At 39.1% G+C, this 26,793-nt stretch overlaps 3 protein-coding genes across 3 annotated transcripts; 2 read left to right on the forward strand and 1 right to left on the reverse strand.

Annotated features, from left to right (window-relative positions):
• Positions 1-403: 403 nt before the first annotated feature.
• On the reverse strand, positions 404-3,406 carry isg20l2 (interferon stimulated exonuclease gene 20-like 2). The gene is made up of 4 exons (XM_037676775.1): positions 3,362-3,406; positions 1,899-2,684; positions 1,183-1,383; positions 404-615 (listed from the first exon to the last, which is right to left on the reverse strand). The coding sequence occupies exons 2-4, from the start codon at positions 2,565-2,567 to the stop codon at positions 502-504; spliced, it is 984 nt and encodes a 327-aa protein (XP_037532703.1). The 5' UTR covers positions 2,568-2,684; positions 3,362-3,406; the 3' UTR covers positions 404-501.
• Positions 3,407-5,743: 2,337 nt separating this feature from the next.
• mettl25b (methyltransferase like 25B) lies at positions 5,744-8,871 on the forward strand. The gene is made up of 8 exons (XM_037676777.1): positions 5,744-5,881; positions 6,011-6,129; positions 6,203-6,419; positions 6,516-6,578; positions 6,754-6,891; positions 7,501-8,303; positions 8,447-8,631; positions 8,726-8,871. The coding sequence occupies exons 1-8, from the start codon at positions 5,744-5,746 to the stop codon at positions 8,809-8,811; spliced, it is 1,749 nt and encodes a 582-aa protein (XP_037532705.1). The 3' UTR covers positions 8,812-8,871.
• Positions 8,872-14,263: 5,392 nt separating this feature from the next.
• On the forward strand, positions 14,264-25,386 carry LOC119409656 (atrial natriuretic peptide-converting enzyme; the record flags this gene model as incomplete). Its single annotated transcript, XM_037676558.1, has 12 exons — positions 14,264-14,476; positions 15,819-16,175; positions 17,509-17,877; positions 19,652-20,017; positions 20,455-20,808; positions 20,925-20,942; positions 22,715-22,778; positions 22,872-22,915; positions 23,691-23,841; positions 23,994-24,107; positions 24,695-24,762; positions 25,322-25,386. Coding segments are annotated over 12 exons (2,142 nt in total), but the record flags the coding sequence as incomplete, so codon positions are not given.
• Between the last annotated feature and the right edge of the window lie 1,407 nt (positions 25,387-26,793).

Raw genomic sequence — 26,793 nt, forward strand, 5'->3', positions numbered from 1 at the left:
TCAACAGAGGTGAAAGCTACTGTATTTTGCTCATAATGATCAACATATGGAAACATTTGCTAGGTAAAAACTAGGGGTGCACCAATTTCCTTAATTTTAGGAAATCGACCGGTACTTGCACGAGAAACCGGTTTTACCAATTTTTTTTAGTTTTAACAACAATTGTCTGAACTTCATTTATATTTCAAAGCACTACCTCACGGCCAGTTAAAACAAGTTTGTATTGTTTCTAGGATATTGTTCAATGGCATGTTTTTCATTAAAATAATATTGGAAAATTGAAGGTGCATTATGACTTTATAACATCTGGCAGTGTCGATTATAAAACAAAATTAGTATCGGCCAAAATCAGAATCGGCAGGTCAGACTTTTTAGAAATCGTGATCGGACAGAAAACTGCAATCGGTGCACCCCTAGTAAAAACCTTAATTTTCATTGGAAGCAGTTTTTAACATTTAAGCATAAACTGACTTTATTGTGATGCTGTCTCATCAAACAGAACTAAGTAGCCTGTGATCTGGAGAGAAGAATCCTCTCCCATTCCTGTTCCACCACCTTATAAAGCTCCATGCTGGCTTTAGCATCCTCCACAGAAGAGTGGCCCTTCTTTCCAACCTGAGGACACAAGAACAACAGGTTCAGGTTTAAGCAGTGGACATTTTATTCATCTGTAGGAACAACCGTTTAATATTTCAAAGAGTAACTACTCTCACAGCTTGATATGTACATAATTTCATGGTCACCAGCATACAGTCCCCAACCTCTTATAAGGAGGCACACAAAAAAAGTGCCACTGGCCTTCACTGCACAAAGGTTATTAAAATCAGATTTGGGCACAAAATTACACTTAACGGTACTAGATTATCAAAAGCCCAAGTGAGGATCAAATGGATCAAACACTGACAGAGACCTACCACTGAGAATTTTATTTTGTGGGTTGCAGGAAATTAAAAAAGTGCATATCAACATCTTTGAACTAAGAAATACATTTTTAACACAGCCGAAATTATGGACACGTCCATTCTGATAAATATTTAAGGATATTACGTATTTTAAAAGAAAGACTGAGGTGTATTTATTATCTTTTGAATCAAATCAGAGGAAAACAGCTGATTTTACAGCTGAAAATATACTAATTTTATGTTCCATTCCCTACTTAACATAACGGATCTTGTTGCATACCTGGATGTCTCGGTTGAAGATGGCTTTGGTAAGTCTCTTCAGCGAAGCACATTCTTTTTCACCAAAGCCGGCCTTCAGGTTGAGAAGAGGGATTCTGGAAGTGTCTCTTGTCAGGACAGAGGGGTGAGTATAACTGATGGCTTTAAAGTCGTTGAAGATGGCGTGGCCAACAACCACCTTGCCCATAAGCAGCCTCAGTATCTGTGGAAGCAAAAGAAAGAAACATTTCAAGTAACTGAGATCTTTATGGTTAAAGAACCACACATACAATTGCTTGTGCAACCTTAGGCATTTATTAATTCAACAAAATTTGCCTTTGTTTAGTATCAGTGTTTTTACAGAAATAGATATTCTCTCGTCTAGCTTAAGTTTTAAATTAGAAATCTTAAAATATTCTCAGCAATTACTTTTTCTAGTTTGGGTTATGCTCATTAATACAAATACACTGTACAAGGACAATGTTTTAGTTTGCTTAGGTTGTCATTATAAAAACTTGAAACAGTCAACTAGTTTTTTTTTTTTTTTAAATCACTTGAAGAAACTGCTAGCTACTCCTACAAGTCCTAGAATAAAGAATAATCTAAGACTTCAAGTCCTATTTGTACATTAAATCAAGTGTAACAAGACAGTGGATACACACTATGTTTTGTATGTCTGCAAAAAGGCTAAAGCTATATCTATATATCTATCTATATCTATTTTTTTTTCTCCCCCACCTCTTTTCTGGCTTCTGAGAATGGTATGGCCTTGATTAGGTCTCTGGGCCGAATGCCACTCCATCTTGTGCGGTAGTCAGTGACAGGCATGGAGGGCTTGATGAACTTATCATAGACCACATCTCCATCATAGGAGACAATGCTGCAGCGTGCGAGCTGGTTGATGCTGCCTTTGGGTCCGGCACCCACCATTTCACAGTCAATAGCGAGGTACTTTGTGGGGTTCCCCATCCCCACAAATGTTGTGGCTGGTTTATGGCTTCCTGACACTGAAGGGTTGGGCATTGTTGCATTTTTGTTCACCGATTCATTTGGCTTTTCATGGCTGCCTTTGTTTATCACAGTGAAAGCCGTTGATGGTAGGTTAACAGAGGACATTGAAGGCCTGGAGCTACTGTGAAAGGCACTAGAAGTGTTGGGCAAATAAGGTAAAATTCTGTTTTGTGTGGCAGTGGGAGGTGGTCCAGGTTGTGTTTTTGCTCCTTTCTCGTGTGGATATTGATCCTTGTTTGAGTGTTTCTTATATGTATTATTTTGTTTATCTTTAAGGTAGCCATTTGCCTTTAAGTATTGCATCTTTTCATGAAATGGCCTCTTCTCCTTTCCTGTTGGATGAGTCCACTGAGAGGTGTCATCAGAAGAGCAAATGTTGATCATAATGTCAGACATGTTGAATGCAATCTTTTCCTCAATGCAACAAAGGCCTGTCTATTCTGAAAGCCTTAACAGGTCTCCCTCCTTTGTATTCCTGCTTGTATCAGTTGAAGTCAGTTTAAACGCATCGTCCTGCAAGACAAAAACATGATCAAACACTTGTTACAGATTCTCATCCACCTTGTTTTGAGTGAAGGACCTTGACATGCCAATATTTATATTTAACAGGAGTTTTTGATACGTTGTTATCTACTGTATGGGTACTTTGCCTCTAAAATATATTAAATTTATTTAAATGACAGTAAATATATTTTTGGGACTTGGCAAAATACACAACTCAAGCCAGATTGGCTGTCTCTATTAAATAAAACCAACGTGATCTTCGTTCAGAATGCGAAAACTATACTCTTCATTGTTGTGAAAAACAAACTGCCAACAGTCACAAAGATGACATAGAAGACCAAAATTAATTTATGTTTACCTTGTTGTTGCAGTAACATTACTAAAATGGGGCATACAATGGCAAACGACACGCAAATGTCAGTAAAATAAAATTAAATCCAAATATCCTCATGAATGCAACATTTCACTTTATAATTGGACGTTAGTTTCAGTCCTGTTTACCGCCGTTAATCGAAGCTAACGTTAGCTTGCTAATGCCGGCCGGAAGTGAACATAACTGCTGAAAATGAAATAAACTGAATGGAAAAGTTCGCTCAGTCGGTTTCAGAACTTTTACAAGTTGATAACGATAGATACCCTCAAAATAAATCTCTAAAAAAAAAATTATATGAAACACAAAACCAGACCTGCTGTCGAAGAACAACTGGAACACGGGAGGAGTTCTGTCAACTAACGTTATACATCCGGGGCATGTTGCCTTAAATGACAACCGGTAGCATCGGAACTATTATATGCTGTATAATTTTTGTAATAATACCCAACTGCGCTATAAAAAGAGCTTCACAATAACTCACAAAAGTGTCGATATTCCAAATAAATTACAAGTTTTCTTAAAATACTGCACTAATTTTTCATGAATATATTAGAATAAGATCTGTAACCATGTCATTACAAAGACTGACGAAAATACGTGAAGTCCTTAAATGCATCTGGATTTCATAAAGAGTGACGTACCGTTTTCTTAGTCAGCGCGGGAGATTCGGAAGAAGATTGGGCGGTTTACCGCCATTTTGGGCAGTTTTCATTCCGATTTTGCGGGTAAAAATTGCTTTGGGCGGGTGGGATAATTTGGGCGGATTTGGAGTCAGGTCGGCGGTTTTTGAGTTAACTTATTAAACACATTTCAAACAATCATTCATTATTATTTCATAGCAAAGCTCCCCTGACCTTTCTCCATCATCTGCCAGTGCGTTCACAACAGAGAATTGGTGAGGCAGTTAGTGGACACCTCGTCTAGCCCGTTGCAGCGGTACGTCGGAGCGGCCGCCATATTGGATGTGGCAGAAGTGACTGCCGGTCAACTGAAAGAAGAAAATAGACTGAACTTCATAAAGCACCGTTCTACAAAGTGTTTTATGTTCATGCCAGTGTCATTCACACTCACTAATATATTTGGAAAACAAAACAGGCACTAAAAACAACATTTATAACGTTTAAAGTGATTATTAAAGATGTTTACTAATGAAAGGTTTAGGTTAAAGGTAAGCACTAAACCAACATATGTATTATTTAGAGTGTTTACAACTACTAGGCGGCTGTCTAAACTGAAGCCCATATTGTCCAAAAATAACCTGGAGACAGTAATACATGCATTCATTACATCTAGGCTTAATAATTGCAATTCGCTCCTGTTTGGTATCAGTCAGACCTCCATTGCACGACTGCAACTTGTCCAGAATGCAGCAGCCCGATTTTTAACCAGTACAAGCAAAAGAGAGCACGTTACACCAGTTTTGGCCTCACTGCACTGGTTACCGGTTCACTTTCGAATCCATTTCAAAATACTCCTGTATGTCTACAAATCACTGAATCACTGAACAGTGTCGCCCCCCCATCTCTCTGATCTGCTACAACCGTATGTCCCACCACGTTCCCTGAGGTCAGCGGACATTGCTCCTCACAGTTCCAGGAACTCGTCTTAAGCACAGAGGTGACAGGGCCTTCTCTGCAGCAGGACCAAGACTTTGGAACGAGTTACCTCTGCTTGTCAGACAGGCCCCCTCCCTCTCGATTTTCAAGCCTCGTTTAAAAAATCACTACTATTCTGTAGCTTTCAACACCAGATGATCTGTGTTTTGAACCTGTATGCTCCACACTGGTTAGTCGTCATTATCTGCATCGTTTTTATGTCTATATTTCTGATTTACTTCATTTTGTATTTTGCTTTGTGTGTTACCTGTTGTTCTGTCTGTACAGCACTTTGGTTGGCCTTGTCGCTGTTTTAAGTGCTCTATAAATAAAATGGTATGGTATGGTACTAACGTATGTAACACTATTACTGGGGTAATAATATTCATATTATGAAAAGATGAATGTAAAATGATAATAAATACATATATTAAGAAAATATGGCAGGAAAACTGGGACATTACTGATACAGTAAGACATTTGCATAACATTCAGAAAAAGGTAAGATATTCAAGAAAAACAGGAAATTAGAATCAATAATTACTCGTATTAGAATAGGACACACAGGCCTTAATAAATCTCTTAAAATAATTGGAAAGCATGCAACAGGACTATGTGACAAATGCACCAGTAATATCACTGAAACAGTTCAACATGTCTTTATGGAATGTCCTGCAGTATGAAACAGCAAGAAAGCATTTCCAAAAATAAATAAATAAAATGAATATTAAATTTGCAATTAGGGATGTTTTTAGTAGTGATATCAGTAAAGTTAAAGACCAAATTATTTTCTTGAAAAATACTTAATAGAGAGAATTTAATTTACACTCCAGCTCAGTAGGGGGCGGTAATGCACCGTACAGTTGGTCCGCCAACCGCCATAAAACAAAAGAAGAAGAAGATTTTGAAATGCCGGCTGTGTCTAGCTAGCATTTTAAAGTAACAACCTGTTTTCGTTAAAACATTTTGTGTAGCATTAAAGCTGTACGTTTTAAGAACGGACTGGTAACACATACGATATTTTATATAGTTTTAATTGGATCAGGAAGGCGGCTTTAATTAACAAGCTAACGCATGTTAGCATTAGCTCCACAAGTCCCATGTCAGAAGAAGAGGCAGCAGCACAGGATGTGGACGTGTTTACATCAAGTTTCTCTTCCGTTCAGCAGAAAGAACTGGCGAAGAAACTCACTACTTTTGTGTCTCAGTACAGCTACTTGACCGACTCCTTTATTATTGTATGTATAATCTGCATGCCTTTTTTTTTTTTTTTTTTTTGAACATAGGACATCAAAATTGAAAACAATGCATTGAAACAATCTTATACATTAAAAAAAGTTAAAATCAGTCTGTTGTTTTCCTTGCAGGAGTTCTTCTCTGAAAATTTGTGGCACACGTTACCCAGAACCTGGCAGACTGTGCTGCAGGACCTTTCATATCCACAGATTGCTGACCTTTTACTGGATGCTTCTCATAATGACAGAAGGTACTGCTGCCATTACAATAAAATCTATTGACAATGAGATGAATGATAAGTACAGAGATTTGTTGTATTACAGGTATCCTGCAGTTTGGCCCTTGTCTCTTTTGGCCTTCCGTGCTACTGCTCATGCCCTGGCCTTTCCCAGAGAGTCCAGCCGTGACCGAGGCAGGGTGTCTGGTTCGGTGAAGCCCGAGGAGTTCATGGAAAACCAGTGTCAGAGCTCCCTGCTGGGGCACATATTCAGAAAACATGTTAAACCCAAGAAACAGCATGAGATCCGAAAGCTTGGCATGGTACATTCCCGTCACTGTTAGTTGTTTCTATAAAGGGATTTAAATGTTTTGCTGATTTATTTTTCGAGTGCTTAAAATCTTTCTTTTGTTTCACAGCTGGTTAAACAACTTTGTGATCAGACGGGCTGCAGGAGAGTGGTGGATGTGGGCTCTGGGCAGGTTACCTTTGCATGCTTGAATTTATGATCAATTTGAAGCATTTAAACGTGTACATTTACTGAAGACTTTTACAATAAGTTTAACAACAATACAGCACACAAATCATCAGCAGAGTTCTAGGGTGTTTCAAAATTTCACAAACATCACATCCGTTCCAACATTTTGCTCCGAACAGGGTCATTTAACTCGCTTCTTGTCCTTTGGGCTTGGACTGTCTGTGACTGCTATTGAGGCTGATCGCACCCTAGTTTCCATGGCTTACAGATATGATAATGAGTTACAGTGGGTCCTGCAGAAGGAAAAGCAGAAAAAGGTTGGTGCATATCTCTTAGAAACATATAAAAAGATCATAAAATTGTCCCTAAGAGCTAGGAAGGCTTTCATATTTACAGATGTTCAGATTTATTCACATTATTTACATTTACTGATATTTGTAGAATGTCTTCTCAGCTGAATCATGATGAAAGTTGCCATGTAGAGTTAGTTAAAGTAGGGCATTGAAACAGCATCTTTTTTTAAAGTCAGTCATACACTTGAACTTATACAAACGTAGTATTTTAAAAACGTTGAACCTGTAGTGCCTGGTATTGACCAGTTAGTGGCAGCAAGAGTCAAATTCTAAACTACAATGACAAAAACATGACAGACATACTGTGGGAAGAGTTGTTTTCATTTGATGAATTTATTTTGCTTTAAAACGACACTGTATGTAATTATAAACTTAAGTCAAACAATATATTGAGCTGTAGAGCTCAGAAGCTGCAGAAGTATGAAGTAATTGAGGTGATTTTCACAGTTTTAAATAGCTTTAATCTTGTATGTATTGTTTTCTTTGTACCAACATTGAGATAGAAATGTGCACGTTTTACCTCCATTATTTCACAAGAAGTCCAACACTAATAAAAATCTTTCTTCGTCACAGAACTGCTCTTTCCAACTTCCTGAAACGCTGCCCATTCCACACCATGTGGCTGGTTGGGTGAACCCCAAGGCTTCATGGGAGAATTTTATCAAACAGCTAAAATCTGCGGGTCATGTCAGTGATGGATCTCCAACTCCACCAGGCCCCAGCAAAAAGAGACTGCGAGGCTGTGACCACCTCAAATGTTCTGATGTCATGCAGACTTCACACTGTCCTGGCTCCACTGACCCTGACGGCCTCTCACAAGACTTGAACAAGAATAAAAAGGAGCTGTCTGAGGGGAACTGTTGCTCAGGTAACCATCCTGTTTTTGAAAAAGCTGCTGGCCAAGGGGAAAACGGCCTGCAAGACTCTCAGGACTTTGTGTTGACTGGTCTGCATGCCTGTGGTGACCTCAGCGCCACCCTCCTTCGCCACTTTGTCAGCTGCCCACATGTTCGTGGCATCACCTCTGTGGCTTGTTGCTACATGAAAATTACAACCAAAGAGAATCCCACCCCTCCGGGGCTCGTCACACCACCTTCCTCACTCACACCGGGCTCTGAATCGGTTCTCTCTGACTTTGGCTACCCGATGAGCTCCTGGGTGCGGGGGTTGCCCGGACATCAGCTGTCCTATAAGGCCCGGGAGGGGGCCTGTCATGCTGTGGAGGACTATGTGCGAAGGCTACGGGAGGGAAGCGCGTTGCTCAGGACGCACTGTTACCGAGCGATTCTAGAGACGTTCATGAGGGAAACGAGACCAGAGCTACGCAGAGCGGGAATCCAGACAATAAAGAAAGCCCACTTATTACCTTTTACAGAGTGAGTGAACGCTGCAGCCTCCAGTTATGAAGGCTTTTCATTTTAGCAGATTTATTATCATTAAAAGTTTTGGTGGTATCGCTTCTCAACAAGATCTTACTGATGTTATTGTTTGTTGTGTTTGCATCCACGCCTCGTCTCAGATATGCCCGTCTGGGTTTGGCTCGGGTCGGCCTGCCTCCTGACTTACCCCTGGACCCGGAGCGTGTGGAGGCCATGCTGAAGCATCAAAGCAGGGTGGTGGTGTACTTCAGCTTGACCCAGCTGTTGGCTCCTGTGGTGGAGACGCTGGTGCTGCTTGACAGGATGATCTACCTGCAGGAAAATGGTGAGAGAATTGGACTGTGTCAAATTAAGTATTTTGAATTTATGTTTGTATAATTAAATTGTCTTCCTCTAAATGAATAACACTCTCTCTGCAGATGTGGACAGCCAGCTTGTTCCTCTCTTCAACCCAAATTTTTCTCCTAGAAACTTGGTGCTGGTAGCTCTGAAGCCCTCAAGATGAAGGACGAAAATAAATAAATTGCATCCCCACCCCCATCTTTGTTTTTAACTTTGTAGAAACTTTGACATCAGAGGGAGAGCTCCATTAGTCTCCCAGCTTCCAGTCCAAATGTTCTTGGACAAAACACCTGATATGTCGTTTCCTTAAGTACAGATTGTTGTGTAAAGTGTGTGGATTGTTGTGTTAATTGCTTTGAGAGACAAACAAAGTTGTAAAGTGTCTGCTCGTATATGATATCAGTTCACGTTACAGAAGGTTTTGTTTTAACAGGAAATTGCGACACCGTCTGGTGTGCAGACATAATTCAGCTGTAAATCGTGAGTTTGTCTTTTCTTTTATGTATATCAGACCAAACCTCAGTCTTTTCATATTGATGTTTTATCTGCTGTCATAAATGAACTTACAGGTCAGTCATCATCTTGTTTTCACTTCAAAACAATGAATAAAATTTTGCTTTAATTTATTGCCCAAGCAGCATTTTTTAGCATTTATCTTCTTTCAAAATGTACATGAGGCTTTATAACGGGGTTATTCAACTACATTACTGAGGGGGCCACAGTTACTGAAAGCCAAGAGCTCAGGGGCTGGAGACCCTGCAGTTATTGTCATTAAGTTTGTTTTATGGTTAAAAATAAATCTAGTTTTATTTAAAAATGAACCCATTGGTGGGTTGAACTGAGTTTACTCATGGGCCTGATTTGGCCCCCGGGTCGCCAGTTGAATAGCCCTGCTTTATAAGCTAGAGGATATTTGAATGAAATGACATCCTTATTTACAAATTCCAAGTGAAGGGATTTGAGTTACCGTATTTTCCGCCGTACATGTCGCACTGCCCTTTAAGTCACATCCGTCCAAATATGTTTAATAAAGTGGAAAAAAAAACATAAATAAATATGTTGCTTCGCCATATACGTCACATCTATTATACGTCACCACTGATAACCCGGAAATGTGGGCCAGTGTTGTGCCAAAAATCGACTGGCTGCCAAATGGCGGCCACGGGAGCATGCACGGGAGGACTGTAACAAGAATTTAACAAGATTAACACTTAAAAACAATTATTAGTTTGTTCAAAATTATAGTAAAGGTTTGTCTCAGTCTAACTTTTCCTTAATAAATGCACTTTGATGGTCAAATCAGCTGCATTTCAAAAGTATTCGCTGCCTCAGTGCTCCGAGCGTGCACTCTGAGGGAGGAAATCAGGAAGGAGGAACGCTGTGCATTTCTTCAAAATTTAACAAGATGAGCACCTAAAACAATTGTTTGTTTGCTCAATATTGTTCAAAGGTGTGTCTCAGTTTAACTTTTACTTAATAAATGCACTTTAATAGTCAAATTAGTTACATTTCACTGGGGCGGTGCAGCAAAATGAAGCTGATTTGATGTTTTGTTTTTTTTTTGTTTTTTTTTTTATGTTTCCTTGATTTATTGTTTAGTATGAGTTACCACTTCTGAGGGAATTTTTTTTTTTTTTTTAATAAACACAACACTACAAAATACAAACCGGATTCCAAAAAAGTTGGGACACTAAACAAATTGTGAATAAAAACTGAATGCAACGATGTGGAGATGGCAAATGTCAATATTTTATTCGTAATATAACATAGATGACAGATCAAAAGTTTAGTCTGAGTAAATGTAACATTTTAAAGGAAAAATATATTGATTCAAAATTTCACAGTGTCAACAAATCCCAAAAAAGTTGGGACAAGTAGCAATAAGTGGCTGGAAAAAGGAAATTGAGCATATAACGAAAAGCTGGAAGACCAATTAACACTAATTAGGTCAATTGACAACATGATTAAAAAGAGCTTCTCAGAGTGTCAGTGTCTCTCAGAAGCAAAGATGGTAAGAGGATCACCAATTCCACCATTGTTGCACAGAAAGATAGTGCAGCAATACCAGAATGGTGTTACCCAGTTACAGTGCAAAGAGGAAGCCATTTCTAAGCAAGCTCCACAAGCTCAGAAGTTTGCACTGGGCCAGGGGTCATTTAAAATGGAGTGTGGCAAAATGGAAGACTGTTCTGTGGTCAGATGAGTCACGATTTGAAGTTCTTTATGGAACACTGGGACACCATGTCATCCGGACCAGAGAGGACAAGGATAGCCCAAGTTTTTATCAACGCTCCGTTCAGAAGCCTGCATCACTGATGGTATGGGGTTGCACGAGCGCTTGTGGCATGGGCAGCTTGCATGTCTGGAAAGGCACCATTAATGCAGAGAACTATGTTCAGGTTCTAGAACAACATATGCTCCCATCTAGACGTCATCTCTTTCAGGGAAGACCCTGCATTTTTCAACACCATAATGCCAGACCACATTCTGCAGCAATCACAACATCGTGGCTACGTAGGAGAAGGATCCGGGTACTGAAATGGCCAGCCTGCAGTCCAGATCTTTCACCTATAGAGAACATTTGACGCATCATAAAGAGGAAGGTGCGACAAAGAAGGCCCAAGACGATTGAACAGTTAGAGGCCTGTATTAGACATGAATGGGAGAGCATTCCTATTTCTAAACTGGAGAAACTGGTCTCCTCTGTCCCCAGACGTCTGTTGAGTGTTGTAAGAAGAAGGGGGGATGCCACACAGTGGGAAAAATGGACTTGTCCCAACTTTTTTTGGGATTTGCTGACGATTGACAGCCTCATAACCTGAATCTCTCACTCAATTTTCTTTGAACTGAGAAAGCTCCTCGGAGCGAAACGTCTTCTGTTACAATTGTATTGATCGTTTTTTGAACCCAACATACATTTTTGGACTACGAGAGGCAACTGAAGCTCATAGAAAAAAATCCATGTGTGCGTGCTACTACCGCCCCACCATGTTAATACATGCCATCTGATTTTTTAAAATTTTATTACTGCTGAAATGTTTTCCAGACCACCTTATGACACCCCCTCCTTTTCTTCCTCAAAGCGCATCATTACAACCAAATGTGCATGCCAAAGAGCTCACGAGCCCTTGGATCAAATTTCTCAGGGGAGAGCTCCTGCTCTGAGACCAGTTTGTTTTGAGCATCTTTATGATGGATAACCATACCAGTGTTCTTAAATCATTGCCTCTTATGGAAAAGCATATTTGTGGATTTGTACTCCACCTCCTAAGAAGAGTAACCCATACAAACTAGTTCCAAACATCTTACAGCTTTGAAGCAGTCCAGAGTTGTGTTTAGGAACCATGAAACATTTGTTTTTGGTGGTTGTGTGTCTGCTACTGTTTCTTCAGCAGGCACGAACCAGAAGAAATGACAGGACAAGCTGCAAGCCTGTAACAGCCAGCTTTTGTCAAGGTTTAGGATACAATTCTACCCTTCATCCGGATGGAGTCCAAGGCTTCAGCCTGCAGCAGATTGGTCAGATTGTGGAGACAGCCTGCTCTCCTCACATCGCCACGATCATGTGTCGTGTGGTCGTACCTGAATGTGGAGCAGAAAATGAAAGCCAGAAGAAACCGTGCAGGGCTCTTTGCGAGAAGGTCAAAAAAGATTGCGAGTCTCCCTTAAGAGCAAAATGGTTGTTCTGGCCGATGAGGCTCCGGTGTGACGCTTTACCTCTGACTAACTGTGTAGAGGTTAGTAAAACTCGACAAGGATTTTACCTTGTGTGTGTAAAATCTGAGTGTGTTTATTAATATAAGAAACCACAACTTCTTTAAATGTTATGGTCATTGAGAAACAGAAAATACTGCATCATATCATAACTGTCTGATGTTATTACAAAAATTGTTTCCAGTACAATAATTTATGGACCTCGCTTTCAAAAAATTTTAAGAAGTACCACAGGCTGCATATCAGCGTATAAATCTATTTAGTTGGCCTTTTAATAGCTATGCATGAAATTTACACAGTAGCATGTTTTCACTCATTCAAGATTTGTATGGACAGTGTTTCAAGACGTAACCGTGGCATCTGGCATGAAAACTGAAAAGACATTTATTTATTTATTTTGGGTGCAAATGAACATTGTATATGTGGAAACGGTGCAGCACAACTTCCAGCACTAAGTTCAAGTTTGTTGCTGAATGTGATGCATCTGGAATAGATCAGTGTTTCCAAACTTTAGGTCATGGTTCTTCTGTGGAAAACATTGTCTTTGTTCCTTTAAGTTATGAGGCTATAAATCAAGTCTTGTGTCTTGTCTGAGATTAACAGGAGGTTTGAAGCAGATGCTGTGACGCATGTTGGTGGTGAAGAAGCTGTGCTATGAGCTTTACACAAGGCAAAGCTTTTCATTAACTCATCTGTCTTCATCCTTTTTAACTTGCAGTATTGTATAATAAATTCTGAGCAATAGTACAAGGAACACAACAGAAAATAAAGCTCTCTGGGTTGAACTACAAGAATAGTAATTATTGCTTATCTATCCTACAAACAATAGCAAATAGATGATATTGGTTGACTAATCTTGTTGCCCTGAAGCTGTGACACTCCCTTTAGAACTTAAACAGAACATCTGTCTGGAAACGCTGTGTTCAACCTAGGACTATGAATGAATTCAACTTCTAGCTGGCCTGAAAACAGCTGTTAATTGCATAGGAAGGTCTGGAAGAAGTTGCTGGTGACAACAATATGGTATGATAGTCAGCCATGACAAAACAGGGTACATATGTGTGAATGGAAGGGAGGCAGGTGGAACAGTAAGACTAAGGAGCAGAAGTCACAAAGGTGCAGGACTTTGAATATTTGGGGTCAGCTATAGGAAACAGGAAGTGTGGCAAAGAAATAAAAAATAGAGTCCAGAAGTGGATGGAGAAATGTAAGTTTACACAACAGTGGTAAGATTAGTTCCGTTGTATGGTCTGGAGACAGTGACACTGACAAAAAGATGAGACAGAACTGGAAGTGGCAGAAATGAAGATGTTGAAGTCCTTAGGGGTGACAAGGATGGATAAGATGAGGAATGAGATCATTAGAGGTACAGCACAGGTTGAACAACTGGGAGATAAAGTTGGAGAGGCCAGACTGAGATGGTTTGGACATGTCCAGAAGAGGGACAGTGGATATATTGGTAGACGGACGTTAGAAAATCAACTGCCAGGAAAAAGACAAAGAGGAAGGCTGAAGATGAGATCTATGGGTGCAGTTAGAGAGAACATGGAGGTAGATATAGAGAGAGGACAGAGGTTGCAGAAAAGATGTTTCCCAAAGAAAAAAAGTGTTGGTTTGTTTAAGAACAGTTGTTGGGTTAGGTGTGCTGGTTGGTGAATTGTGATGATTTTTAGCAAGCAGACTGATTACTTGAACCTGGATCAACTATCCCATAGTAATGGAATTACCCATTTTTTCTGTTTCTCCAGGGTCAAGAAATCCCAGTTACTCAACCTCCCCTGCCAACATGTCAGCCAATCACTGTCCCCCTCTGCAGGAACCTGCCTTACACAGAGACCATCCTGCCAAATACTCTTGGACACCAAACCCAGGAGGAAGCCAGTCTGGAGATACAACAATTTGTTCCTCTTACAGAAGCAGAATGCTCCCCTCACCTGAAACCTTTCTTGTGCTCAGTGTACACACCTAAATGTGTCTTAAGAAGAGCCCAGCCCCCCTGCAGAACTGACTGTGAACGGGCGCGGTCAGGTTGCGAGCCACTGATGAGACAGTTTGGTTTTCAGTGGCCGGAGTCATTAAAGTGTGAAGCGTTTACCACTGAGTCTTGTGAACAGGTATCGTATTTTCTGACCTTTAAGTTGCAGTTTTTTGCATAATTTGCATGCCCTGTTACTTATACACTGAAGCAACTTATTTATGTTCTTTTCCCCATAGTTATAAACAAATTTTGGCTGCGATATGACAGTTTTCATTCATTCAGACATTGACAATATTGAATACTACCATTTTCAGCCGCTAGATGTCACTCGAAGAGTATGGCATGCCGTTGTGTCATGTAATATGTAAAAAGTGGCTATTAATGACACAATCGGCTTGCCATAAAAGCTACATTTGTGCTTCATCCAGCTCCGGGTTCATGCCCAGAGCAACCTTCAAATCAGCTTAATTTTTCTGTGCCGTCCCGGCACAATGTAGCTAATTTAACCATTAAAGTGCATTTATTAAGTAAAAGTTCAACAGAGACACACATTTATTATAATTTTGAGCAAACAAATAATTGTTTTTAAGTTTTAATCTTGTTAAATTCTTGTTAAAGTCCTCCCATGCACGCTCCCGCCGCCGCCATTTGGCAGCCGATCGAATTTTGGCACAACACCGGCCCACATTTCCAGGTTGTCAACGGTGACGCATAACAAAAGTGACACGTCAGGGGTGACGCATAATAGATGCGACTTATATGGCGAAGCAACGTATTTATGTTTTTTTCCACTTTATTAGACATATTTGGACTGATGCGACATGTACGGCGAAAAATACGGTAACTGCTTTAACACACAACAGGAAATGTTGTAATACTTATACTCTACCTGAAATTCTCTTATTCTAAAATATTCATTATATTCATTTTTATAGAATAAACTTTTCTTGGGCACACATTCAGATGTTCAGCAAATTGCTAATATTTAAAATCATGCTTTGCCACCATTTTTGTCCAACATTCACCCTGTTATGAGAAGAGGTATACAATTCTGAGGAAAAACAATAAAAATGGAGCAAATTAAACATTCATGTTTATTTTGCCAACTGGCACATAAAACCCTTTTAGCCCACCAACATCCAACCTCTGCAAACAGATGTCTAACAAAACACACAATCACAACCAGATGTCACGCATACCGTAAGGCTCTTTGTCACTTTAACTGGAATTTCTCAGAGCGGAGCCCCTGCTGTGAGACCGTTTTGGTTTTCATTTCGTGTTGAGCATCATCTTGTTCTGTGACTTTACCCGTGATCATAAATCACCACCTTTTTCATAGAAACCCAATTGGCAGACTCTTTCTCCACCTCCTAAGAAAAGCAGCGCACGTTGTAGCACTTAACTTCCCACAGTTTTCAGAATCAGCACTGAACATAAGAAGCATGAAGCACTTTTTCTTAGTTTTTGTGTGTTTGCAGGTTTTTCCTCAACAGGTGCAAACAACGAGAAATGACAGGACAAGCTGCAAACCAATAACAACTAACTTCTGCCTGGGATTGGGATACACTTCTTCCCTTCATCCGAGCGGAGTTCAAGGCTTCAACCTGCAGCAAATCGGTCAAATTGTCGAGACGGCCTGTTCACCTCACATTGCGATGCTCATGTGTCGTGTGGTCGTACCTGAATGCAGCCCGGAGGATGAAAACCGGGTGAAACCCTGTCGAAGCCTCTGTGAGAAGGTCAAGAGAGAGTGCGAGTCCCCTCTGAGAGCAAAACGACTGTACTGGCCGACAAAGCTCCGCTGCGACACTCTGCCTGAGTCCAACTGTGTGCAGGTGAGTGGAAAACAAATATAAAGCCATTTATTATCTCACGTTTATTTGCTGTTAGTTTTATATTATTAAAGGAAGGTTTAATGTTAAACTGTTTATTCGAAATGTAAGGACACAAATGAACATGAGATGTCGCAGCTATAGTGTGCAGGGTTTGGGCTCTGTTACTTTTTTCAAAGATGTCAATCCACAGAAACACTTTGATTAATCAAAGGATTTTGTGTTACTAAAAATAATCCTGGGGGCTGAACGCGAGTTCTGTCTACCAGAGATATTGCTTGGTAATTGGTTTAATAATCCTACAACTTTGATGTCGTACTAAGTTTTGTGACACTGAGCATGACACAGTCATCAATATACACATAAGATTGAATCAGCTTTTCATTTTGGACTACACAGAATGAAACTAAATGTAATGACAATGACCAGTAAAATTATAAATAAAATAATGCATGTCGCCGGCTCTATGAAGAATGTCAGCGCTTTAGACTGAGTTCATCTTGAGTTGAGAAATGAAGATGGTACAGACATTTTGGTTAAACCGAGAAATTAATATTGTGCACAACCTCATGCAATATCTCATATGATTTGGCATAATATGTTAACACTTGGACTATGTATCAGGAATAACTCCCAATCCACCATTACACTTAATTTTAGCTTATTATGTGTAAAATTTTCTGGGGCATGGCTCCTTTTTGTGTTGGCTAAAGCTGATTAGCTGTGGTGGCCATCTTAAACTGGACTCGCTCCAAGAGTTAACCAGTTGCAGATGTGCCTATAATAATTTATTTCTGAAAGTTTAATTAAAATCTGTCCAGTGGTTCATGAAATATTTTGCAGATAAAGTTAATGGCAAACTGTTAAGCCAAGATGTAAAGCAATGTGCTGCGCTCAAAGTATGGGTTTGGGATAATGCTCAGCTACTACCACACAGAATTTGAGCTGAACTTCCTTAAAAAATTGTTGAATTATGGCCATTTTTGTGTTGCTGTGGCGGCCACCTTGACTCCAAAAGTTCATCAGTTGTATGTGCATCCAATTACTTGTATGAAAATTGAATTAAAGCCTATTTCCAGATTCATAAGACGTTTTTCTAATGGTATAAACAAACAAACACAGACAAGAGCATGATCACTTTCAGAATCCACAATTAAAATTCAGGTGAACTACATTCGTGAGACAGAAAAGCTATAGTTAAATATGATGTAACAAATCCTGCTTCAGGGTCAAAGGTCACCAGGGTCTGTTTATTTGTTTTACAAAGGTAAAAGAGCAGAGGTGTAGCGTTTCTCACTGATGTTAAATTGTGTTTTGTTTTTTTGTACTTCTGAAGGAACAAGCCATCCCCGTCACTCAAGTTACCCCATCATCATCATGTGAGACAATCACTGCCTCCTTCTGTACGGACATGCTTTACTCAGAGACCATCCTGCCCAATGTTCTAGGACACAAAACGCAGGAGGATGCCAGCCTAGAGATGCATCAGTTCAACCCCATCGTAAAAGTGCAATGCTCCCCCGATCTTAAGCCTTTCCTGTGCTCCGTCTATGTGCCTAAATGTGTCTTGGGAAGGGCCCAGCCCCCCTGCAGAACCCTCTGTGAGCGAGCCCGAGCCGGCTGCGAGTCACTGATGAACAAGTTTGGCTTTCAGTGGCCTGCCTCCTTAAAGTGTGATGCATTTACCACAGAGTCCTGCGAAGACGTAAGTGTGTTTTCTTTAACTCTGAACCTGTACACAGAGCAAATGCTGCAAATGTTTCTGAAGCAGAACAGTAAAAATAAATTAAAGGTCAATTGCACGCCGCATTTCGTGACAGGGTAAGAATTGAACATCTTGTGAGATGTGTTGAGGGTGATCCCCTGCTTCTATCAAATAGGCTTTATCTCAACATCTGTAATTTGTAATAAGTTACCATTTTTGTGCTGGCAAAGCTGTGGCAGCCTTCGCTAAGCTGACTCCAAATATCAATCTGTTGTACATCCACTGTCTGAAAGTTTCTGTGAAATCCATTCTCTAATTTATGAGATCGTTTAACAGTGTTAACTGTAAAAGTTAATGCCACAGTCTTAAACAAAGACGCTGCTGCTCTGGGTGTGTGTTGAGGTTAACTCTCAGCTACCACCACACCAAATTGTATCTTAATATTTATAAAATGGACTCCTTTACAGTCATCTTTTTATTGGTTAATGTTAATTAGCAATGGCAGCCATCTTGAATTGGGGTGACTCTAACATGTAACTAGAGAATCCTGTGAAAATGCAATGTGAAGGCTTATTGACGATAAACTTGCTGAAAAACAACTGAAATTAGTGCGAGAATAAAAACATGCTGAAATGTCACTAAAATGGAAGAACAAGCCTAAATTAGCAGAAGAAAGCAGAAATAACACATTTGCTGAACTTGGTTTAAATAAGTGGAAACTAGCACAAAAATGAGGAAAATGGCTAACACAGCTGAAATTAGCAAAAAAGAATTAGCCGAAAAGTAGCTGAAAAGACAGAAAGAATCTGAAACTACCAGAAGAAAGTGGAAAGAGGTGAAATGAGCTAAAAAAAAAAGTGGAATTAGCTGAAAAAGCTTAAATGAGCATACAGTAAAACTCTAAATAGTAGCTGAAATAGTAGAAAAAGCTGAAACTTGTAGAAATAGGCAGAAAGGAGCAGAACAAGCTGAAATTAGCAGAAAGAAATTAGAAGCACAAAAATGTTGTAGTTAGCAGAAAGAACCTGACAGGAGCACAAAACAGCTATTAAAAAAACCAGCTGAAATTAGCTTAAAGTAGATGAAAAAAGTTTAAATTTGCACAAGGAAGTTGAAAGAAGCTGAAGTGAACAAAATGTGAACGGAGCAGTAAAAGGTTGTAAACGGAGCTAAAGATTTGAAGGATGTAAAATGAGATCAATTCATTTTCTCTGAGGAAAAAATGGCAGAAAAGGCTAAATATTTCAAAAAGCTAAAGTTGCACCAATACCTAAAGTCATATCAGGATTGTCCTGAAAGAGCTGAATGTTTGATCTGATTTGTTGAAATAGCTTGAAAACTGCCGGACAAGAACGTATGGAAGAAAATTGCATCACAATAGTGTGAATGCTTCATAAACATTCACACTATTAGTTGTAGGTGAACATCCAGTGATTACTTTCAAATAGTTTTGTTAAATTTGGTGCATTGGTTCATGAAATATTTTGCTAACAGACAAACAGGATCATTGTTTAAAATTAAAGTTTTTGGTAAAAATTCTGCACATTGTGTTGAGGTCAAAGCATGTGTTGGTGAGGATGCTACAATCAAACCAAAGCTGTGGCTAAGGCTGCTTAGCTTCTTGAATGAGGTGGACTCCAAGGGTTATTTAGCTGCAGATGTTCATCCAATGGTTACATTCTGACAGCTTCACTTAAATCTGGTTCATAAGATATTGTGCCATAAACATATTTGCTTTAAGCTTATTTTTCCTCCTTCCTGTCTATTCATTCAGGCTTCGGTCTTCCATGTTGCTGAGACATCCAGATCAACATGTCAGACCATCACCACTTCCATCTGCAAAGACCTGCCTTACACAGAAACTCTGCTGCCCGGCGTCCTCGGCCACAAAACCCAAGAGGAAGCAAAACTAGCACTGGATGTGTTTTCTCCACTTGTAAACTATGACTGCTCCCCTCATCTCAAGCCGTTCTTGTGCTCCGTCTACTTTCCCAAATGTGTGTCAGGGAAGGCTGTGGCTCCCTGCAGAACGCTCTGTGAGCAGGCTCGAGCCGGCTGTGAGCCACTGTTAAGCAGCTTCAGCTTCAGCTGGCCTGAAAACCTAAAGTGTGAAACGTTTGGCACAGACTCGTGCGAACAGGTTAGTCTGGTTTTCTTTACATAGGTCACATTTTGGATTGTTTTTGAATTGTTTTTTTTATCTGAATAATATTAAAACACAAACTAATCAAACTGGCCTTGACCAAAAGGAGTTTGCATGTTCTTTTGTATGGAAGAGGATTAGGGCCACGGTGCAATTAAAAAATGTTTTCCTTAATTTAAAAGTCAGAATTCTGACCTTTTTTCTCAGAATTAAGAGGGGAAAAAAATTGCATTGTGTCCCTAATCCTCTTCCGTATGCTTCTTCAACAAAAGGGTACAAACAAATTCACCAGCAGAAGTAAACGTTTTTTTGCGGTCTGAGTCTCGTGTTGTTCCGTAAATCTTAATTTGAATGTGTCGGCACAGTAAAAGTTGTCTGTTGCAGAATACAAAACGTTACCTAAAGAATGAGGAAATGTACACTTGTGTCTGCAGTATGGAGTGAGCAGCACCGGGGGGATCTGTGAGCCCATCACCATACCAATGTGCCAGGGCCTGTCCTACAACCAGACCATCGTCCCAAACCTCCTGGGCCACACAAGTCAAAGAGAAGCGGTCTCCAAGATGTCCTTTTTCAACTCGATGGTGCAGACTGTGTGCTCCGCAGACATACGCTTCTTCCTGTGCAGAGTTTACACCCCGGAGTGTGTGGATGGGCAGGTGCAGCGGCCCTGCAGGTCATTCTGTGAAAAAGCCAAAAAGGACTGTGAGGGTTTGATGAGTAATTTTGGCGTCTCCTGGCCAGATGAGCTGCAGTGCAACACCTTCCCTGAGGAAATGTGTGTACCTGTAAGTACTATGTCATAGAGTTGAGAAAATAGAAGTTTATTTTTAAATGAATTGGTTTTAAATGCTGCATCTTCAGATTTCTCTTTACACACATTTGTTTTTTTTTTCTTTTACAGGACAACAACAGGAATCAAGTAAGATTCTGTCTTAAAATTAATAGCTATTCTTACATCGTTTTGCCGAAAGGTACTCATGGTAAATTATGAAATGAAGCATAAAAAAAGTTTTTCCTGGACTGTATTAAATGGTGCAGTTTGAAAGTGTTTATTCCAATAGGTTTCCAGATACAGTGATGTGAAATACTTAAATGAGGGTGCACACTCAATGTAAACAAAGTACTTTAATCTTAAACAGCTCTTCATGGACACCACAGTTCATGCTCAATAATCCAGGTAAAAATCCAACATAGTTCAGTTAGGGCATCTGGACAGTTTATTTTTTCGCTGAGATGTTTCGTCCTTCATCCAAAGGACTTCTTCAGTCCGAGAAGCCACCAACAAACTGGAGTCCCACAAGCACCACACTCCCATAGTGGAAAACAAACAGTTTGCTGGTGATACGATGGTTTCTGGGGCCCGCCTTCTCCTCCATCAACTCCTCTGAGGCAGCCATGTCAAAATGGTTCAAAACACCAAAGTTCATGCTCAGTAATCCAGGTACAAAGCCAACAATGTTCAGTCAGGTCATCTGGATGGTTTATTTTCTTGCTGAGACATTTCATCCTTCGTTCCAAGGACTTCTTCAATCTGAGGAGCCACCAAACAAACTGAGTCCCACAAACAGCGCACTCCCGTAGTGGAACCATCATTTTAAGGACACCTTATAGGAGAAAAAAAGTGGATTTTGTTTCTTGCATTATCGTGGCCTCGGAGGCCATCATCACCAGCAAACTCAGTTGGTTTGGTGGCTCCTCAGGTTGAAGAAGTCTTTTGAATGAAGGACAAAACATCTCAGCAAGAAAAGGAACCATCCAAATGACCTTACTGAACATTGTTGGATTTTTACCTGGATTAATGAGCATAAACTTTGGTGTTTTGAACCACTTTGGCATGGCTGCCTCAGAGGAGTTGATGGGGGAGAGGGTGGGCCTCTAATTTCATCTTATCACCAGCAAACTGTTTTTTTTTCCCCACTATGGTAGTGTGCTGACTGTGGGACTCAGTTTGTTGGTGGCTCCTCAGATTGAAGAAGTCCTTCGGATGAAGGACGAAATGTCTCAGCAAAAAATGAAACCGTCCAGATGACCTGACTCTTCCTGGGTGTTGCCATTGTTGACCTGTTTCAGTCACTTCAGCTGTTTCTGTAGCTAAAGAAAGCTCAGACGTTCACATATTTTGCTTTTATAAATTTTTATTTTAAGGACACTTTAACCATTTAAAGGTGGAAAAAAAAATGTGGATTTTGTTTCTTAGATCATCGTTTTTATTTCTTTTTTGATTTGGTCTTCACAACATTCCAATGAGTACCTTAAAAATGAGTGACAGAATCTAAAATGGTATTATTGTCAGATTATTGTCAGATTATAAAGAAATTGTGCAGCAAATGTTTGACCCAAGAACAAAGTTCCTGCTGCTATTTGTAATTTCCTGAGGGTCAGGGTTAGGGGGGTGTTCCTTCTTCAGGGGTCTCCACAGCGAGTCATCCTCCTTCATCTCACTCTGTCCTCACTCCAACTACCTCCATGTTCTCTCTAACTGCATCCATATTTCTCCTCTTTGTCTTTTTCCTGGCAGCTGCATTTCTAACATCCTTCCACCAATATACCCACTGTCCCTCCTCTGGACATGTCCAAACCATCTCAGTCTGACCTCTTAACGTGATCTCCCAGTTGCTCAACATGTGCTGTACCTCTGATGTGTTTTTTTTTTTTTTGTTGTTCCTTTGTCTAATGCAATATTGTTTCCAGATGCTGAGGGCTGAAGATGTTCTTGCTAAACTCAACACTGGTGGCTACACTGTTAGTGGAAAATGTCAGTTCATTTTACATCAATTTAACAAAAGTGTTTCATTATCCAAACAATGTTTATTTTATTCATGTTTGTTTTTATTTGTTTAAAACACAGCTTTAACTCTCAAGACTGCCTACCTGCTGCTGACTCTCATGGATGTATCCTTTGGAACTAAACTTGTTGGATTCTGTGCCATCATTTAGCAGTTTTTTTTTTTTTTTTGATACAGCCAGTCATATTTTGAGGTAAATTCATAACGTGATAAATAAATCCAATGGCCAACACTGGGAAAAATAAAAGGTTTTTAGTACTGTAACATGTTTAACTGGGTACTTAGTTTAAATGAATTAAAAAATTTAATTGTTCTTCAGTACCATTTTTGAATTGCTTGAAGTGATTTTTGGTCATTTTACCCCAATCAACACATTTTTATTTTTCATGTTTTCCATTTTTTACTAATAAAAAGTTATGAAAGTTGCATTAATAAAGGACAAATATTTTATTAATTTCAATCAAGACTTCTTCCTTTTATATAAATCTTGCAAATATGTCTTGAAAATACCCTAAACTTTCTTTTACTGCTAATGAGAAGCACAAATAAACATATTGTCATAAATATAGTGTTGTTAATACCAGATGCATTTTTGCTTTTGTTTGCAACCACAATGACAAAGCATTTTACATTTCCTTTAAGATCCCTTGAATACGTTGAAAGAAGAAATTTTGGATATTATGTAGCATTTAAAGTCATTAATTAGTTGAACTGGACTTTTATGATAGAAAAAAAATACAAAAACCAACTTTGGTGATAAATTTCAGAGAAAACTGCAACCAAGTCTAAACACTCAACTACAGTAGCTGGTCTTATCTGAAGAAGAAGAAGTCATTGGGCTAAGGTGTGACACTTTGAAACTCTTTAACCAGCACCTTCAGGCAGATAAAACAGGAGACTTGGATGCGGTGGAGTTCTTCAAACTAGAACATTATGCGGCTGTGATCAGGAGAGAGTATGTGGAGAACTACGACAGCGGCACTCAATCTACTGTCACAAAGACCCAAATGAAAAAGGCTGTTGCTGCCCATGGTGTGAAACTACATGTTTATTATAACATTATTTTAACTTTGCTGATAAAACAAACATATTTGCTCATATCAATGTAAGTTGCACTTTAAGTTACGTTTGTTGTACGACAGGCATTGCATCATTTTCACTTGTATCTTGTCTCTTTCATGCAGATTTTAATTTGGACGAGGAAAGCTTCAGAGCTCTGTGGTTTGAATACAGCGCCCAGGGTGGGATCGATTATGATAAATATGTTGCAGCCCTGACGAAACTTCAAATCCTCAAAGGTATTTGGAACCTCATTAAAGTCACTCTGGTCCATAACACATATGCAATAAGTTTTCTGTTTGTGGTCTTTGAGTTTTTGTTTTTCAGCAATGAAAATTACATGTTACAGGGGTTCCCAAACTTTTCCATGCCATGGCCCCCCCAAACAGCATTAGCTTCTAGCTGAGCCCCCCGCAAACTCACCAATAATGCTACAAAATATGTAAAGAAACATAAACTTTTAGAATGTTTTAACTTTTATTCACTATATTCAATTAATACAGCTGCTGAGCATAAACATGTTATTCACTAACAAGTTTTAAACACTGTATTACATCCCCACTGATTTTTTTTTTCTCAACAAACTGTTGACCAGAAGAAAAAACAAAATAAATCTAACCTCTCTCAAATGTGTTTATCTGGAAATGACAGATACAGATTGCCCCAGTGTGCAATTATTGTTATTATTATTATTATTATTTTTGCTTTTTTAAATCTTCTTCTCTCCAGCTTTCTGGGGGCCCCCTGGCACACCCTGATGGCCCCCCCCATTTGAAAAACACTAGATACATCTCTGCCGGATTAAATATGTTCCTTTGGTTTTCAGATCGTTTCCAGGCTCACCTGCTGAATTTATCATGTGATTGCCAAATTGCCAGTTTCTCTTTCAAGCAGGTAAGTTTTTTTTTTTATTCTATCAAATAACTGATATTTTCTGTAGCAGCTGCATAAAATGTTATTCAGTTACCGGTGTGTAAACCTCCTAAAAATGTTTCACAAGTAATCATTATGGAAACTTACTTTGTTTTGTTGGCCAAAGTTTTGATGCTGAAATGTTTGTTTTGTTGAAGATAATATTTAAATCGATATCGAAAGGAACCATTGTGCAATCTTTTTCTAGGAAAAAAAAAGATTATTTGGGGCTTTTAAAATATTCTGCAACCATCTTATAATCAAAAATTAAAAATGATTTGTATGTAAAAAAAAAACAAAACCTTGAAAACCAACTTGTGAAAATGTTGTTTAAAGCTAATAATGGTTGATAGGAATTGCATTAAAAAAACAAAACCAAGTAAAATAAATAAAGAGGAAAATTCTTGCCATCATCTGCATGAATAAGTGCAAAACATATTGGAATGTAAAATATAAACATATTTTAATTCACAACTGTAAACCTAGAATTAATGTTTATGTTTTATTTTAATTGTCTTATTTTATTCCCCTCCTTCTTCAGTTCATGAAATCAGCCATCATCTGAAAATCAGCCAAAGTCTTCAGACCTCGAAGCAGTTCGGCACAACTTAACTAAAACTCTTTTTTTTTTCTTTTGCTGTGCTTGGAGTCAGTTATGATTATTCAGTTTGTTGATTCCAATAAATATTTGGGTATCTTGGTCGACTCGCATCTCTCTTTTAAGCCATATGTGGAAAACCTAGTAAAAAAACTGCAAGTTCAACTGGGTTTTTTTTTCAGAAACAGATCCTGTCTAACTCTGAATGCTAGGAAACACCTTGTAACTGTGACTTTCCTTCCCTCCATTGATTACGGTGACATTATTTACATGAACGCTTCTACAAGCACCCTGCAGATGTTGGATGCTGTCTATCACGGTGCACTAAGATTCATAACTGGCTGTGATTATCATACCCACCACTGCACCCTGTATTCACTGGTTAACTGGTCATCATTAACTTCACACAGACTCTCTCACTGGTACATTTTCATCTTTAAATCACTTCTTGGTTTGTTGCCTTCATACATCTCCTCCTACATGTCTCTGTGAGTGCAGCTACAGCGTGCGCTCTCAGGACATTATTACCTGCAGTGTTCCCTCAGTGCAGACTGAACTAGGCAAAAGGGCCTTCTCCTACTCCGCTCCTGTTTCTTGGAATACCTTACAAAAAGATTTGAAGCTCTCGACCTTGATCTCTGTAAGTGGTTTTAAGAATCTGCTGGACTCCTGACAAGGACCAATGCAGACATGTTCCTGTTTTTAGTTTTCTACATTTGCCATATAATCTATCTGTTTTTGTTACTTTTTTTGGCCATCTTATTTGTAAAAAAAAATGTGTATGCCTTTTTATAACTGTCTATTGTTGTCGTTGTTGTCCATTGTTGTCATCATTCTTTGTTGAAATCAGGTCTCTCTTGTAAATGAGTCCTCGGGGCTCAATGGGATTTACCTGTTTAAATAAAGGTTGAATGAATTTGTGATGATAGTTCCAGAAATCATCTGTATGAATCGTTGTGCCTTAAGCTTCTTGTAAAGGTGTAATGCTGCAAAGTATTTCAGTGTTTTGGAAACCAATAATAAAAAATACAATTTACTTTTATTAAAAAAAAACATTTGCTTGAACACAAACAGTATTCTGATGTGTAATTTTTATTTTAAATGATTATCCTTGCATGCGAACTAGTGCTTTAAAAAGGATTGAAGAAATTCTGTGAACTGATTGAAAGTGTCTGTGAAACCGTCTCACTTTAATCAGTTGAATTTTATAACGGGGATCTGATTTTTAAATAACTCTGAACTTTCTGGGAGAAGTTCTTAGTTAAACTCAACAAAACAAAGTAGAGGAAATGCATCTTTAACAATCCTTGGGAAGGCATTTGTAGTGTTTTTCTGCTCGGACCTCTGAAAACTTGTACTACAAGTCATATTCTCAAATTCTCAAACGCATTTGCAGATTGGTGGCAACTTAGATT

This window comes from Nematolebias whitei, chromosome 5 (assembly GCF_014905685.2).
Source record: "Nematolebias whitei isolate Nwh7 chromosome 5, NemWhi1, whole genome shotgun sequence".
Lineage (NCBI taxonomy): Eukaryota > Metazoa > Chordata > Actinopteri > Cyprinodontiformes > Rivulidae > Nematolebias > Nematolebias whitei.